Source organism: Rhea pennata, chromosome 16, assembly GCF_028389875.1.
Source record: "Rhea pennata isolate bPtePen1 chromosome 16, bPtePen1.pri, whole genome shotgun sequence".
Lineage (NCBI taxonomy): Eukaryota > Metazoa > Chordata > Aves > Rheiformes > Rheidae > Rhea > Rhea pennata.
The window spans coordinates 16,310,325-16,325,326 of NC_084678.1; the positions used below are offsets into that span (position 1 = coordinate 16,310,325).

A 15,002-nucleotide genomic window follows, 5' to 3' on the forward strand; every position below is an offset into this window, starting at 1 on the left:
GCCTGCTGGAATTATTTTTGTCAGTACAATTACCCTGAAAATTCTTTGCTAATATTGCAAATAACACAATCTATTCAGCAAGAGAATCACTTGTGCTGAGAAACAAATTACTTTTCCATCAGCCCTAACCCAGGATGACAGTGGCAGTTGTGCTCTCTGGCCTCCATCCAATTTCATTGTCTGATCCTTTACAGATTTAGTACTGTAATAAAGGCAGCTTCCATTGTAGTGCAACAACCGGGATGCTTGCAAGTATGAGCACTTTTTAGAGAGCAGCTGCACCAGGATTAAACAGGATTCTGGAAGTGGGATTAGCCAGGCAGAAAGCCCTCTTGAGGCTGCTGACTTCTGCAAACTGGTTGCCTCAATCTTTCTTTTTCTTTCTTTCTTTTTTTTTTTTTTTTTTTTTTTTTTAAGAAAAAGATTTAAAAGATGTTGGGAGACGAAGGGAGCGGGAACATAACCATGGGTCCTCCCAATACAGCTGTGCAGTAGACTGTCCTCCCCCTCCTCCCCCCCCAAACCCATGCATCTCTTCTCCTGCTCCTGACAGCCCATCCTCTGAGGGTTTATTTAGCCATTTCATTTTCACCTGCACTGTGCTTGCACAGCGCTGTAAACAGTGCAAGATCCCTGGTAAAGAGCAGAGGTGGGTGGCTCGGATATGAAAGAGCTGATAGCTAGATGGTGGTATGATCGATAGGTGGTGGAGCTGGAGAACAGGATATAGCGGAGAAGACAAATGGCTCAAGTTGGTCATATATAAGATAGAGGAGAGAAAAACTATAATCCATTTAGCTAGATGAGAAAAGACAGATCAATAGATATGAACTGCAAAGCAGTGGGGACCAACTGAGGACAACTGTGTAACTTATACTACGTAGAGACATTGCTCAGATTAATGTTCCCACCGCTCAGTTCAATTCTTCCCCAAAACTGAAGCCAGAGAGCCTTGAAAAACATTCCCAGCATAAGACTCAAAATTTGAGCCCATGGCTCAAAATTGGAGCCACAGGCCCCTCTCTGCACCAAAGTCAGCTCTGTGGGACCCGGTTTAGCTCTCCCGTTAGCCCAGACCTACATGCCCAAGAGCCCTACGGCATGCAACACAGGATGAGAAAGGCAGAGGATTCAAAACTCAGCCCGTCCTTGCTCCCAACTTACATTTAAAGGCTTTAGGTGAGGTTTCGCTAGTCTGAATCTTTGGGGCAAGCATGCGTTTGCCAAAAACCTGAGCATCAAAACTTGCATAATCGAAGGTGACCTTGGAGTACTTCTCCAGCTCCTTGGCCAAGTTGGCCCGGGGGGTTGCTGGGACCATGTTGGGCCGGTAGCTTCCATACTGAGGGATCTCCAGCTGCTTCACAAAGCACATAGGCCTGTGGATGAGACAACGAGCAACAGTGATTTCTCCTTTTCCTTCTCTTCCCTTCCCCACAAACCGTTCCTTGGGAGGATCCAAACCAGCCCCTGCCTGAGGTGGTGCAGAAATATTAAACCCGAAACAGAGCAGAGCCTTTTCTTGGGCACGTTGCCCTCTCCATCTCCTGGTGCTATCAGGGCAGATTAGCCCAACAGCTGTGCTTGGACACTGTTGTGGAGCTCTGCCACACTCTTCCAGCACTGTGCGGACCCACTGCCGCCAGATGTACGCATGAGCGACAGGGATGGTCTGCAGACGCAGCTGCTCGGGGGGAGTCAGGCGTGATGGGGATGCTTAGCTGCACCTTATCCCCGAGGGGTTGTGGGGGTAGAACAGGAAGAGACAGCCCTTTTGCTCTCCCTAAGTAGATCTGCACCTGAGGTGGGGCTCTTAGATTCCCTCTCTCTTTTTTCCCTATTTTTTTCTTTTTTTAAACCAAACACTGAGGAGTTGGATCTCATACAAAACAATTTTTTGCAGGCTGCTGTGGCATGGCAGTGCTTTTCCAATGGTCAGAAAGACCTGGGTGTCTCTCTTCTGTGGAGATCCCGAAGCAAAATGGCACACAAAGGAGCGAGGATCCCAGTTTAACTCAAATCTCCACTGCAAACTTGCAGTAACAGTGAGCTCAACTCCCTGACTCCCTCTTAAAGACCCACTTCTGCTGGGCTGCCTATCATGAATCAATTTGTTTTGCATATAAATTGTATATAAATGCGCTATTGCTATTCTCCTTCCCATGACCTCTTTCCACCAGCTTAGTCCTCAGGGTGGGGACTCCTTGGAGCATGGACTGTCCTCATGACGCGTTCAGAGCGCACTGCACCCGATGTGGGCTCTGCCGCAAATAAATAAGTAATTGCCCTAAACCGCCTCCTTTTCCAAGCACCGAGCTCTCAGCATCAGTGCACTGGGGTACTTGACACTCCTGGGGAGCAAATAAAGAAATTAAATTAGCCTTTGATGCCTTTGGAGGGGTGCTTTCAGCCACATTTTGAAGGGTGTGTACCGGGGATTTTATCTTCTTGCTCTCATTGCAGGATAACTACCTGTCTTACAATCCTTCTGTGGCCTCGTGAATCACAGCAGCTACGGGGGCCAGGATCTGTCGGGGATGTTCTCAGCATTAGACAGCCCTTTCTCACGGGAAGATAGACACGAGCAAAATAAAAAAAAATAAACGCACGCATTGCAAAAATGAGTGGCAGGTTTCTCTCCTCTGAAGCGCGGAGGTGAAGAAAGCACGGCGGGCGTACTTAAACGAAACTGCAATCAAGTGATTTATGGGCAGCCTAAATCTCCTCCTCCCCCTCACCAAGCCCACTCTACTTATAATGCTAATATAATAGCCATAATTCTCCAGCAGTTTGCATTGCAGCATGAGTGACACGAGTGCCTTCTGCTGCGCGGGTAAAACCCTTTGGCCTGTAGCCTCAGCATTAATTGATGCTACAGAAGCAATTCATTGTCCTCAATGCCCTCCCTGGGATCATCAATTAAATATCTCCCCACCTTGACCAGACCTATGATCATAATAACAGGACTCAGCAGTATCAGGATACAGCTGGAGCGAGCTGCGCCGGCGTCTCTCTGCAGCCCGGCTGCCGGGTGGACGGTGGGGCTACACGATACCGTGCTGCACTGCTCCTGCCCGCTCACCTGAGTATCCGGTCAGAATTGGAGCTGCTCTTTGAAGGATCGCCAGACTGAGTTTGTTGCTTTTCATGCGATTTGGCTAATTTTTCAGCAGCAGCAATGGGGCACCCAGATAAACTGAGTTAAAAAAAAAAAAAAAAAAAAAAAAAGGAGGAAAAGGAGGGAGGGAGAGAAAGAGAGAGAGGGGGGGAAACTGAGCATGAGGAACTTGCATGAAAATCTTCACTCACTTCAGAGACCCAAATCTGCCCCCAGAGCTGCACTGAGCCCCATAAGGAAATCATTTACCTTTCCTTTAAAAATATATTTTTTTATTTTATTTTTAGTTTTGGCAAGCTGCAAAGTAGCCAAACATCAAGTGCCAAATTTCTCAGGGACAAGAGCCCCTGACCATCCTGAACACTTGGAGACAGATCAAACGGGTAGATCCACCAGGCTGAGCTCAGCAAAGGCAGAAGGGGGACGGGCTGGTTTCTCTGAGTGCTTTTAACCGATAAATGGCATTCGTGATTTGTATTTATTCGGCTCTTTTGCTGAGCCAGTTTGCAGGAAGCCATCCAAGGGGTACTGCAGGGAAGCGTTTGCACTTTTGATGTGCGCAGCCTCCAACGTCCACACACCTCGGGAAGGAGGCTATGGCAGACTGGGACCCGCCTGCAGGGTCTGCAACCTTCAAAATTACTGACAAGGCACGGTTGGGTGGATTTTTGGTCTATTATGCCATTATCATAAATGCTGCTATTCCCACCAGGGTCTGGGTCTGAACCTTGGTGCTCCGTCACCCAGCCCTCACTGCCAGCCCCGGTGCCACGCAGCAGCAGCAGGGCTAAATACAAGCTGAACATGCACTTGTCTCTCTTCCTAAACCAAATTGGACTTCTCAATTGACAGAGCAGACGTTCCCCAATTTTCCTCTAGCAACTATGGCTCTGCTGAAGCATCATCAGCTTGGCGTGTCCCCCGGCTCCCACATGAGCAAGTAGTTATGCATGCCCACCTCGCACCTACAAACCCATCGGCACTCGCAGCTCTGGTGCTTTCCACGTGCCAACTACACAGAAGTGCAAACAATGCTACAATCCTAAGTGCGTGCGTGTATCTCCGTAGCACAAGCTAATCTGGCTCTTTGGAAGCTTTCTTTTTGTGAAAGTAATTTTTAGAAGCACCTTTCCCTCCAACAGCAGCGGTCTTATTTATGGAAAGTGCTGCAGTTTGAGCAAAATCAGAGCATGGGGTACAATTATGGCTCTCAAAGGGCAAAGTTGCTCCTGGCTGTATCTGGGTTGAGATCCTACAATGAGGGGACCTAAAATCGTGGGCATCACAGAGTAATTTCAGGCTAACTATCATGGAAATCCCTAAAAATCCCCTGAAGTGCCACACCACCAGCCATAATTCACTGCCGCTTTGGTCTCGCTTTCCCATATTATATTTTGCCTTCGGTCATCCCTACTTTGCTCATCCGAGCTGCACCATTCCTTAGTGCAAGGGCCCCTACGCTGGGTAAAATCGACGGGGTTTTGGCTGTCCACCCTGCCGCTACCCTCACTCTGCCGTTACGGAGAGGCCCTCGGAGCAGGTACCTGCGGTGCGTGTTGCGGTTGCTGTTCACGTGGCCCTGTCCAGTGCAGCCAGGCGTGGGGCATTTCAACACGTTCTCGTGCATGGCCAAGACTTCGGAGCGAGAAGCGGGAGGGAAGAAAAAACAACTCGATAAAAAACAGAGCAGGGGGGAAAAAAGACAAAATCATCAAGTCTTGTACGTTGGCTTCCTAGAAATCAGGGAATGTGAAACGCTGTAATTAGAATTTGCCTGCACAGGCAAAAAAAAAAAAGGATTTACAAGGCAGCACCGCTCAGGTCAGCGCTAGATTAGCATCTCTGCGCACAGCCTGGGTTTTCTCCTTGTCTGCTGATTGCAATCCGGTTCCCCCATCCAGCCCCTCCCTCACGCCATCGTTTTGGAGCCAGGCCTACCAATTTCAGGTAGTTTTAAGTGATTGAAGTTGTATCTCTGCTTTTATCCTTAGGACTAGTCTTTGTTTGATTTTTTTTTTTAATTTTAATCTTCAGGATTATTGCTTCTTGCAGCGTTGACCTTAAAAGTAAAGAAAATAATTTGATTTGCAAGCCTTTCTAAAGCACACAGCTTGTGTTATTTATTTATTTTCCTCTCATTCAAGCTTGTGTGAAGATAACTGTACTTTCTCCTTGTTTCCTGCCGTTCTGTGTTTATGGTAGGTCTGCAACCTTTGAAATTACTGATAAGGAAGGATTGCGTGCTTTTTTGGTCTATTATGCCATTATCATAAACATACAACATTGATTTTTATGTATATGTGCAGAGAAAGCTATTTAGGATGCTGGTAGAGAGGTAGAAATGAAATCTCTCTCTATATATATTTATATAGATGTTATATATAAAATCTGTTATGATGATGATGAATATTTTCTGTGGAATCGATGAATCTCAGTATAATACTTTGTGAATTTTACAGGGACAAAAGCTTAGGAAGAGAAACAGTGATCGTGAGCATCCTGAGCAACTCCTTTCATTTGCTGTATGGCAATACCAGCATCATATTCGGGCAGAAAAGAATGATCTCCTCTTCTTCCCAGCATGCTATCTCAAGTAGGGAAAAATATAAGAAATTCAGTGAAAGATAGGAACCGCTCAGAACACCACAGGGCCTGGGCAGTAATTTTTAAAGCACCTCTTTGAATTTCAGAGAAGGGACCTCACTTTCCACAGGATGGTGCTAAAAATCTTTAAGCAAGGTATGACTTTCGATTAATCTCCATAGCATTTCCCCTAAAGATCACCACCACTTGGGTGCATAGAAGCATCCTGGAACTGTCTGAAGTGCTCAAAGGGCCCACTGGCCTTGAGGTGGCCTTGCCACCCATTTGGTGGGAACATTCCCCTTGGAAATACAGCTTCAAACTAATTTCGGCAGCCTCTGGGTCTGCCGCCTAGGCACCCCAGCTTTGTACTCACTCTCCGGAGGGATCCTGTCTTTGTGCGGGCAGCCGGACAGGCTGCGATGGTGAGGGTAGAGTCCTGTGACGTGGCCGGTCCCATCGCAGCCGGGAGTTGGACATTTGATTTCTCGTTTCTCGGGTCTTGCAGGATCTGGGGGTTTTAGGGGAAGGGAAGTGGAAGGAGATTTGGAGAGGAAGAAAGCAGAAAGGGTTAAGAATGCCTTGGACAAAAATGTCTGTGGACATTTCCAAAGGCCTCTCCAGGCAAACAGGGGGAAATGGTTAACCTTTGGGTTTGGAGCTTATTTTCTGAAGATGAAATTACTACCGTTAGCAATTCCAAAAAACAAATTAGGAAAGCAATTTTAGCAAACAGTGAGGCTAGGAGTGACTACAAGAAACCAGGTCATTGGCATGTACCACTCCTGCCATGGCCATACCACCGAGCTGCCCCACAAGCTCAATGCTCAGCAGCCCTTAGGCATGGGCTGATGTTTTCAATGCCACCAAGGGAATTCAGCCAGCAATTCCCCTGCTGAGGCGTATGGGACACTATCATTATCTGCATTCACCGCTGATCTGCACGGTGTCCCCATCTCTGCGGACATTGAGGCCACGGGGCTAAATTCCCTCCATGGGCTGTGAAAACCCCCAGCAGCCTACTTTCCATGGAGTGCTTAGCAGAGAAGGTCATCTCTTTCCCTGGGGATGGAAGGAAGGAGACACACGGAGGCCTGTCCTCATACCCCACCTTTGCCATAGTAGCTCTTGCGGATGCTGTCTAGTGGTTTGCTCTGTTTCTCATCCACCTGGAAGTGCTTCACGTGTTCTCCAGGCAGCCGGCTGGGCTCCCTCACAATCTTCACCTGCTCAGCCTTCAGCGCAATGGCTTGTTCCAGCAGCCCCAGGTTTCCCCTCGTCATCATGTCGTACATCTCTGACTCATCGGTCACCGCTGATTTCTGGGAGCGCGCGTCATCATCTTTGTCATCATCCGACCGGACCTCCACGATGACTGAGTACTCGGGCTTTGGGCTGAACTGCCCTTCACAGTGGCTTTTCCGGGTGTCCTGAGAAGCATGAGGAGTCTCTTCACAGATCACTTCAGGAGCCATCTCCTCCTCCTCTTCATCCTCCTCTTCCTCTTCATCCTCCTCCTCCTCCTCTTCCTCTTCCTCTTCATCTTCATCCTCCTCCTCATCTTCATCATCCTCCTCCTCTGCTTCAGCTTGCATGCCCTTTTGTAGCTTGCAGGACTCCTCACAGCTTGCATTGTCCCGATGCTCCGGACACAATTCGCTGCTGCGTTCGCTGGTGACCTCAATGACCTCCTCCGCGTCTTCCGTCTGGATGATGATTTCCTTGTCACACTCCTCCTCCGCTAACTCCTCCCCAGCGTCTTCATGGACCAGGTGTACGACGTTAGACGGTGGCTTGGAGACCTGCAGCTCTGCTTCAGGCAGCTGCCCCTCTATCGCAAGGGTTTCTTCTGCTATTTGGCCTAGGTTTAGGAGAGAGTTGGCTATTATTTCTTGATAGCTGCTGTAGTTGGCCTTGCTGGGCCCAGATGTACTCGTTCCTGTATTTTGTCCGTAATGGGTTGATTTTCCTGGGCTTCTCTCTGAGGTGGGAGGAGCGAAGGAAGGACAATAAAAATAAATAAATAAAAAAGAGAAAAACAATAAATAAATAAATAAATAAATGAATAAATAAATAATATGAACTCAAAGATTTCTTTGTCATGCTGTAACACCCTGGAGCAGCCTAATTTATTGTATTTGGGAATGGCAGGTAAAAAGGGAATTTCCACGTGAGAGCTACTCACAGCGCTCAGACCCACGCTGCCTCCTGGCCCCCTGCCCACGAGGACCCATCTGGCACCTCGCTGCTGTCGCCTTGCTGCAGCCCAGGGGTGCTGGTGCTGCACAGACCAGTGCGGTGCCACTCCGTGCTCCCGGATCAGGCACCAACAAGTCGGAGAGCGGCAGGACCCGGCCAAGGGAGACTGCTCCCGCAGGTGGAGGAGCCAGCCAGAGGCCACCTTGGGTGCCGACACAAGACCCCATGCTGCCATCCCCTCGCCACTGGGGTCACATGCAGAGCTCCTGTCACACTTCCCCTGATTCTCTCCCCAAAGAGCATCACTGGCAGAAAAGCTCTCATTTTTAAGACATTGGGGATGATCTGGGAATATCCCAGCCCAGCCTAGGCAGAGCTTTTCTGTTGTGCTCCCACTGAACACAGTAATTGAAGAACCTATCCCGTACATAATTCAGAGGAGCTATAATTCCTGGTTATTAACACTCGCTGCCCTTTACTCATCTGCAGAATACAGCTCTGCAATCAATAATGATAAAGCACCTTCTGCAGGCTCGGGGCTGCGGGTCTCCTCCTGCTCCACCGTCTCTGCCTCTTCCTCCTCCAGCGTCCCCTCCGACTCATCAGAGCCAGACTCCTCCTTCGCCTCTGTCTCCTCACTGCCGTCGCTGTCAACGTTGTAGCCTTCATCCAAGGCCAGCTTGAGCGGATGGGATTTTCTCTTTGACACCAGATGTTCGGCCTCTGCATCCTGAAGTTTCCTCTTCTTTGCTAGAGGGCAGCTTTGTAAACTGCAGATGGGATCAAGGAGCAGAGAGGAGGCATTGCCACGTGAAAAGGCAAGTCTACAGCACGGAAGCAGCTCAGTCAGTTTGACAAAGGGGGATAAATATGCAAATATTAGAAAGGCATACAGTAGCCCAGATTTTTAGATGTTTTAGCTCATCACAGCCAGAATATCTGGTTTAGGACTTTAACTTTGCGCAGCTTCTGATGCTGGCTTTGCTCAGAGATCAGAGTAAGCTTGCTAGGCTCACTGCAGCAGTTTGGCCCATCAGCACTTAGCGTCCAAAGAACAGCAGGAGCAGTGGCTCCCCGCGCTGCAGCTGCCAGCGGTCACCAGTGCTACACAAAAGCGGGCAGGCGATGCAGAACCAGCCCCAGGGCACATTTACCTATTGGCACCAGCTACTCAGGTTTCACTGTTACGGGCTGTGATGAAATAAATCGTTAGTGCTGGCATGAAGTCTCAGGCAGCTCACATGCACTCATTTCTGCTCCCCAGCTGCAGGGGCAGCGAGCAGATGACAATCTCTGTCTGAAGATGCTTCCGTTAACTCCAGGCACTGAGCGAGGTACCTAGTCTGGGCTGTCCATCAAGGCCAATGTTAGCCTGATGAAGCAGATCCCCGAGGATCTCTTATTATCAGTTGATCGAGAGATAGAGAGGGGCTCCTCAGGAGACGGACTGGGAGACAAGCTCTTGTTCTGGAGCAGCCTCCAAGGAGCCAGTCTCTCCCCACTGAACATCTCTCTCTGGATTTCTTACTAACTTTTTTTCCATCCCCACTACCTCGGAGCCCACATCTCCCAGACCCAGCCTTACCTTCTGTGTCTTGCATACTTTCCACGGATGTGTCCGGAGCCGTTACAACCTGGGGTTGGACAGCTGGAGAGGGAAATGAGTAACCATCAAGAACAGCAATAAGATTTGGAGACTCCATTTTTAATTAAAAGTATGTAAACTATGGTCAGTTAAACAGGTTTCATACAGAAGGAACAAAAATAACTGCAAAAGGTAAGATAATTTCCCTCAAATGGTTCAGCTTGTCCCTTTGAATGCCAAGTGAGGAGGGCAGGAGAGCAGCTTTGCAGTTTGCTAAAAATTAATGAAATGACTCACCCCATTTAATTAGATGAACAGTTCATTATAGTTTTATGAGTATGTTTAATTAAAGATTTGCATGTGTAAGAGCAAGCTTTTAAAAACCAGACAACTACTGCACTCTGCCTCCCCATTGCCACTCTTCAGTTTTGTTTTCTTTTTTTTGCTAGTGTAGGAAGAAAACATGGGCTTTTCATTTGACAGCTTGTCAAGGAACTGGGGTTTCTTGAACAAGAAAAACGGGCGGCTTGTTGAAAAGAGCGGGCTGGGAATGGATTGCAGAGATTACACCTTTAGCCAGAGCACACTGGTGAAGTTCGCCAGGATACAAATCCTCAAAGGAGCCTCGCTTTTGGGTAAATGGGTGGGATTTAGGTGACCAGATCTCCCAAATCCTTGCATTTGCTGTGGCCTGTCTGCTCCATCCCTCGACACAGGGCTGGGGGCTCTTCCCCTGCAGTGATAACTTGTCCCAGTACCAGGGACTATAAAGGCTCCTGATAAGAAACATTAAAGCAAGCAGGTTCTCGCAATATCAGATAGTGGCATTGATTATGGGATGCCCGAGTGATTTGCCTACTATCAGAGGAACTCTGGAGTCACATAGGATTAATAACCTCCTTTAGTACCTCAGCACCTGCAGCCCAGGAAGCTGGAGGTGTTTATGAAATCTCCCGACGCCAGTGTGAGGGCAGAGGCATCGCCAGCCCGTGGGGGATCCGGCCGGCGAGCGTGAAACAGCCCCAAGTGCTCGAGGGATTCAGAAACATTTCTGCTCTCAACAGAGTACTTGGTCTGCACAAAAAGCTACGGATAAGGAGGATCCAAGAGCACAAATGGTCTCCACAGCTCCAGGTGCACCAGAGGGTTATTAACGGCTTGATCACCTAGAATACTATACACAGTTCAGATCATTGTGGAAGATAATTCAGTTCGAAACTGGGACAGAAAGGGGCTAGTGAACTGCCAGGGGAGCAGGAATCCTTCCTTTGGAGAGACTGGTGTGCTTTAGCCCAGCAAAGTAGGCTCTGGGAGGGCATAAGAGGGCAGCGTGTCCCCTAAGGAGATGTGGCTTTGGCCAAGACGAGGTGGAGTGCGAGAGCTTGCACAAAAAGATCTCGTCCCGCAAACGCGCATAGTTGGAAGAGGAGCCCCCCCTCCTTCCCTGCTCCCTCCAGTGATGATCTTAAAGTCTATTTAACTTGAATTGCCTTCGGCCGGGACTGAGGCTGCTCTGAACTGAGCAGCCCCAGACACCCGTTAAGTGACTGCGCGCGGAAAGACAGAGCCGTGTTTATGTTACCAGCGACTTGCCTGAAAAAGGCCTTATTCAGCGGGAAACAAGAGCAGCTCTGATGAAGATTTTACAGGCTTTTATAAGCTTTATGAATGAATTAAGGCTGATTCCCCCCGTCTTCGACCCTCCCATTTTTAATGTGCTAAAATGAGGCCTGTAGTAAAAAAAATAATAAGAAGAAGAAGAAAAAGAAAAAAAATAAGAAAGAAAGAGCCAAGTGGCTTAATATCCAGGTTTTCAGGAGGGGTATGGATTTGGATGTCTGGTTTCTGAGCTTTGATTCAGGGCCCTTTAAAAAGCACCAGCCACAGAAATCAGGGTGCTCAGCACCCGCACCGCTGCCCCTGGGATCCAGCTCCCCTTTGGGGACTTTCCCAGCCTTTTGGCAGGAATCTCAGAAGGGGAGAGGGCTTCGTGGTTTATGAAAGCCGCTCTCCTTCCCCGCGATCCCCCCCCGGCAGCCTTCCCGCGCTCCACAAAAGGCTCTCTTCTTGTTATGCAGCCCATGCCCTGCTTCCAATTAGTCGATTAATCGTCCAGTTAATCAGGCAATTAGGTGACAGCTGCGGAGATGGCTCTGTGGCACGCTCCGTCCTGCCCCTTCTATATGTCACCTGCTCCAATTACCACCTCTGCTCGCGCGTTCAGCGATAAAAGTTAGAGGAGGGGCGAGCCCGGTGCCGGCGGTTCCCGCGCCGGCGGGGAGCGGGAGCGTGCGGGGATCGGGCTGCTCGGGGCCCGAACGCGCGTCGACGCGCGCGGTTTGCGACCGGCGGCTCCTAGGCAAGGCGGCCTCGGCTGCCAGCGCGCGGCCGGGTTAGAGGCTCCGGCGTCTCGCTCGGGCGAGGTTCAAAGGGAGCTGCGAGGCCAGGGAGGCTCCGGCCCGAAACGAGGCGCGCGGCAGGGCTGGTGCCGGCTCCTCCAGCCGTCGGCACGCCAGGCTCACCAAACGAACGGCAACGGGGCCAGACGGGCGGATGCGGCGGAGCGGCCGGCGCCCGATATTGTGTTGGGATCCATCCCGGCCGGCAGGGAGGAAGGAGGGAAGGAGAGAGCAGAGGATGGAGAAGGGGGAAGCAGGGAAGCAAGGAGGGACGGTGCAGTGACGAGGGCAAAGAAAGGACGTAAAATACATGGAAAAGAAAATCTGCTCTGGAAGACGTTGTCCCTAATAACCCTGCAACGTGAAACGTGAGCATCAGGCTCTGCCGGGGTTTAGCTCTGGGGAGGACAGAGGGTGGCTGGAGGCTCCTTGGTCTGATGTCACCATCCAGGGCTGATGCTTTCACCACCTTTGACTCGCACGGTCCCTCTGGCATGCGTGGCCAAGTGGTGCCCAGAGGACGTGGACGCAGTCAGGGACCTACCCTACCGCCCGCCACCCACGTAATCTCTCCAAGCACATTCTCCCCAGTGAAGTCCCCACATCTGCTTCCTTGCCCGGGTTCCCCGGGGCTTTGACAGCACCCGTCCCAGCACCCCGAGGCCTCCCGCCTCCCCCGGTGTCCGCGGCTGAGCAGGGCTGTTCCTTACCTCACCTCCTGGCCGATGAGCTCCGTGGGCACTGAACGAAGGGCAGGGTGCAGGGACAGAAACAAACACAAGGTCAAAATCATGGCAGCGACGCCCCAGCCCTCCCCGATCCGCCCCGTGCGCACGACACGAACGTCTCCCCTCCCTGGGGGGAGCCTCTGCAACCTTCTGTTGGGTTGCTATTGCGTTTCAAGCTTCCCATTTGGGAAAGAAAAGGCAAATCTACCCTGCAAGCACCTCTGAATGATCTCAAACCTCTACGATGCAGCGCTGAGCATGCCAGCTTGCAGTAAATCATAAACCTGCAGCCCCTGCCTTGTAAATCCTCATGTCTGTGCTTAAAATTAAGCACGTGAGTGCATGCTTGCTACATTAGGGACTAACTCACTCTGTAGATACAAAACAGCTTAAAGTCAATGGAGCTGTATTGATTTACATGCATAGGACCCACACTCCTCTGCTTATGGCCCTGGACTGACGCAGGAGCCCAGCCTCTGCTCAGGCACGCAGTAGCAGATGTGCTATTTGGGGTGAAAAATGGTCTGTAGCTTTTTTAGGGATTGCTCCCCTGTTGTGCATAAGAGAACACCCCACTGTATACAATAAATACATACAACATAGCGTTGCTGCTGAGAAGCTTATGTCCAGCCAGGAATCCAAATAGTCGTGAGGGGAAAACCCACAACACGAGCTAAATTTGCCCAGACTAAAAACCACAACACATTGCTCAATTTGTTTGAGCTAATTGGGTTTCCTGGGATCCAGCTCCCAGTGGGGTGACTCATGAGTTTCAACAAACTGGAGGCAGTGGCAAGGCCCATGATGTATTCAGTAAATTACCTTTTCACATCAAGAGACCCAGCTTCATGCATGGTGAAGGCAGGGTGCAGGAAAAGAAGTAGGACCAGGCTGCTCTCCTTAGCAACCTTAGTAAATGTTTTATGTGCATACTACAAAACAAGAAAACCTCTAGAATCCACCTTTGCAGCACAATTGGCTGCATCTGGGTTTTGCTTTTAAGAAGATGCAAATGCTGAAAAAAGCAAGGTCAAGAGTGGATCAAAACAAAGTAACCCGGTCCAGCACAGCTGCACGGGTGAAGTTGCAGAGTACCTGCAAACATCTCCCTTCATTTTAGCCTGCTTTAATTCCTCACTTCCAGCGACCTCAGCAATTCATTAAATCTGTGTACGCAAAGAGGAACAAAGTTGTGTGGTCGATCTCTGACCGTCACATGAGGCAAAAGCACCATCAGAGGTGACACTGTGCTCTGCATCGAAGCATCTTTCCTTCCCCTCTCCCCCCCACCCCCGAAAAAAAAAGAACTTGTAAAGAACAAAATGCGCTTTTTTTCTTTAAGTTAGAAAATAAATAGCAACCAAGCTTTGAATTAACAAGTCATTTGGCCACATGTCCCTGCCGTGCGATGGCCCCATTTGCTTCTCCAGCATGCACTCCTTCTGCCAAGTGCTCTCAGATGTGCAACTTCAAAGGCGCCAGCAGCGCCCGCATGATGAAAGCTCGGGAGCTGATCTGAAGCTCCCGCGAATCCCATCCCCGTAAAGCAGAGCATGCAAAAGGGCTTCTCCTTTTTGCCTTTTTTTCCCCCCTCCCCTAGGCATAGGGGATGAGAGAAGCAGAAAAAGAGGGTTAAGCGTTAAGACGAGCTCTAGAGATTTGTGACAGGGATTTTTCCCAGCTCGTGGACAAATGTTGGTGGGGTTGGAGAGGAAGCAGTGAGCATAACTTGAAAAACTACCATCCTGGGCCTGACAAAAAAGCCCATTTATAGCAAGCAAAGCACATGGGTTTCCGATATATACACCCTCACGCTGCGGGTATCAAACTGCTCACCTCTGATAGACTTCGATCGCGTGCGTGCTCTCTTATCATCATTTTCTAAACTCATCTGGAAGGCGAAAAAAAGAGATAATTATTAAAAGATAATAGGAAAATTATCATTAAAGGAAAATCTCTCTGGTGGGAAAAGTTGCTCTGCGCAGACTCCCGGCTCTGGGCAGCAGGGGAAGCTTCCACCTGTATAACACAGTGTTTCTAGCGTTGCTTTTATCATTCAGACCGAAGATACTCGTTTTAAAGGTAGAAGCCCCGATCTGCTTTGAAATGCCCAAATTTAGGGACTTGAAGTCGCTCCCCACATCCCACGTGCCCAGGGGGGCCCTTTGCTGGCAGGGTGCTGCGGAGCGACAGGCGCCTGGACGCGCCGGCCCGCGCTGCGCACGACATCTCTTTAACATGAAATTTCGGGTCACCCAGTGCGTGTTTGCAGTCTGCGAGACTGATGGGGCGTTTCCAGTTGTTCTCACCCTTGCTCTCAAAAGAGCCAAGTTGGAAAGCTCTGCAGGTTTCATTCTCATTGCTCTAACGCAGACTGGAAAGCAAAGCCA

The 15,002-nt window shown here is 49.8% G+C and overlaps 1 protein-coding gene across 1 annotated transcript in view; it reads right to left on the reverse strand.

The window, feature by feature from the left end:
* Positions 1-14,503, reverse strand: part of MYT1 (myelin transcription factor 1) — a 36,031-nt gene extending 21,528 nt beyond the window's left edge. Inside the window, exons 1-8 of the mRNA XM_062588945.1 lie at positions 14,418-14,503; positions 9,486-9,548; positions 8,421-8,670; positions 6,813-7,680; positions 6,078-6,212; positions 4,663-4,753; positions 3,083-3,196; positions 1,165-1,379 (exon numbers count right to left, since the gene is read on the reverse strand). Coding sequence (XP_062444929.1) covers positions 1,165-1,379; positions 3,083-3,196; positions 4,663-4,753; positions 6,078-6,212; positions 6,813-7,680; positions 8,421-8,670; positions 9,486-9,548; positions 14,418-14,503 — 1,822 coding nt within the window. The remainder of the gene's footprint in view (positions 1-1,164; positions 1,380-3,082; positions 3,197-4,662; positions 4,754-6,077; positions 6,213-6,812; positions 7,681-8,420; positions 8,671-9,485; positions 9,549-14,417) is intronic.
* Positions 14,504-15,002: the final 499 nt, after the last annotated feature.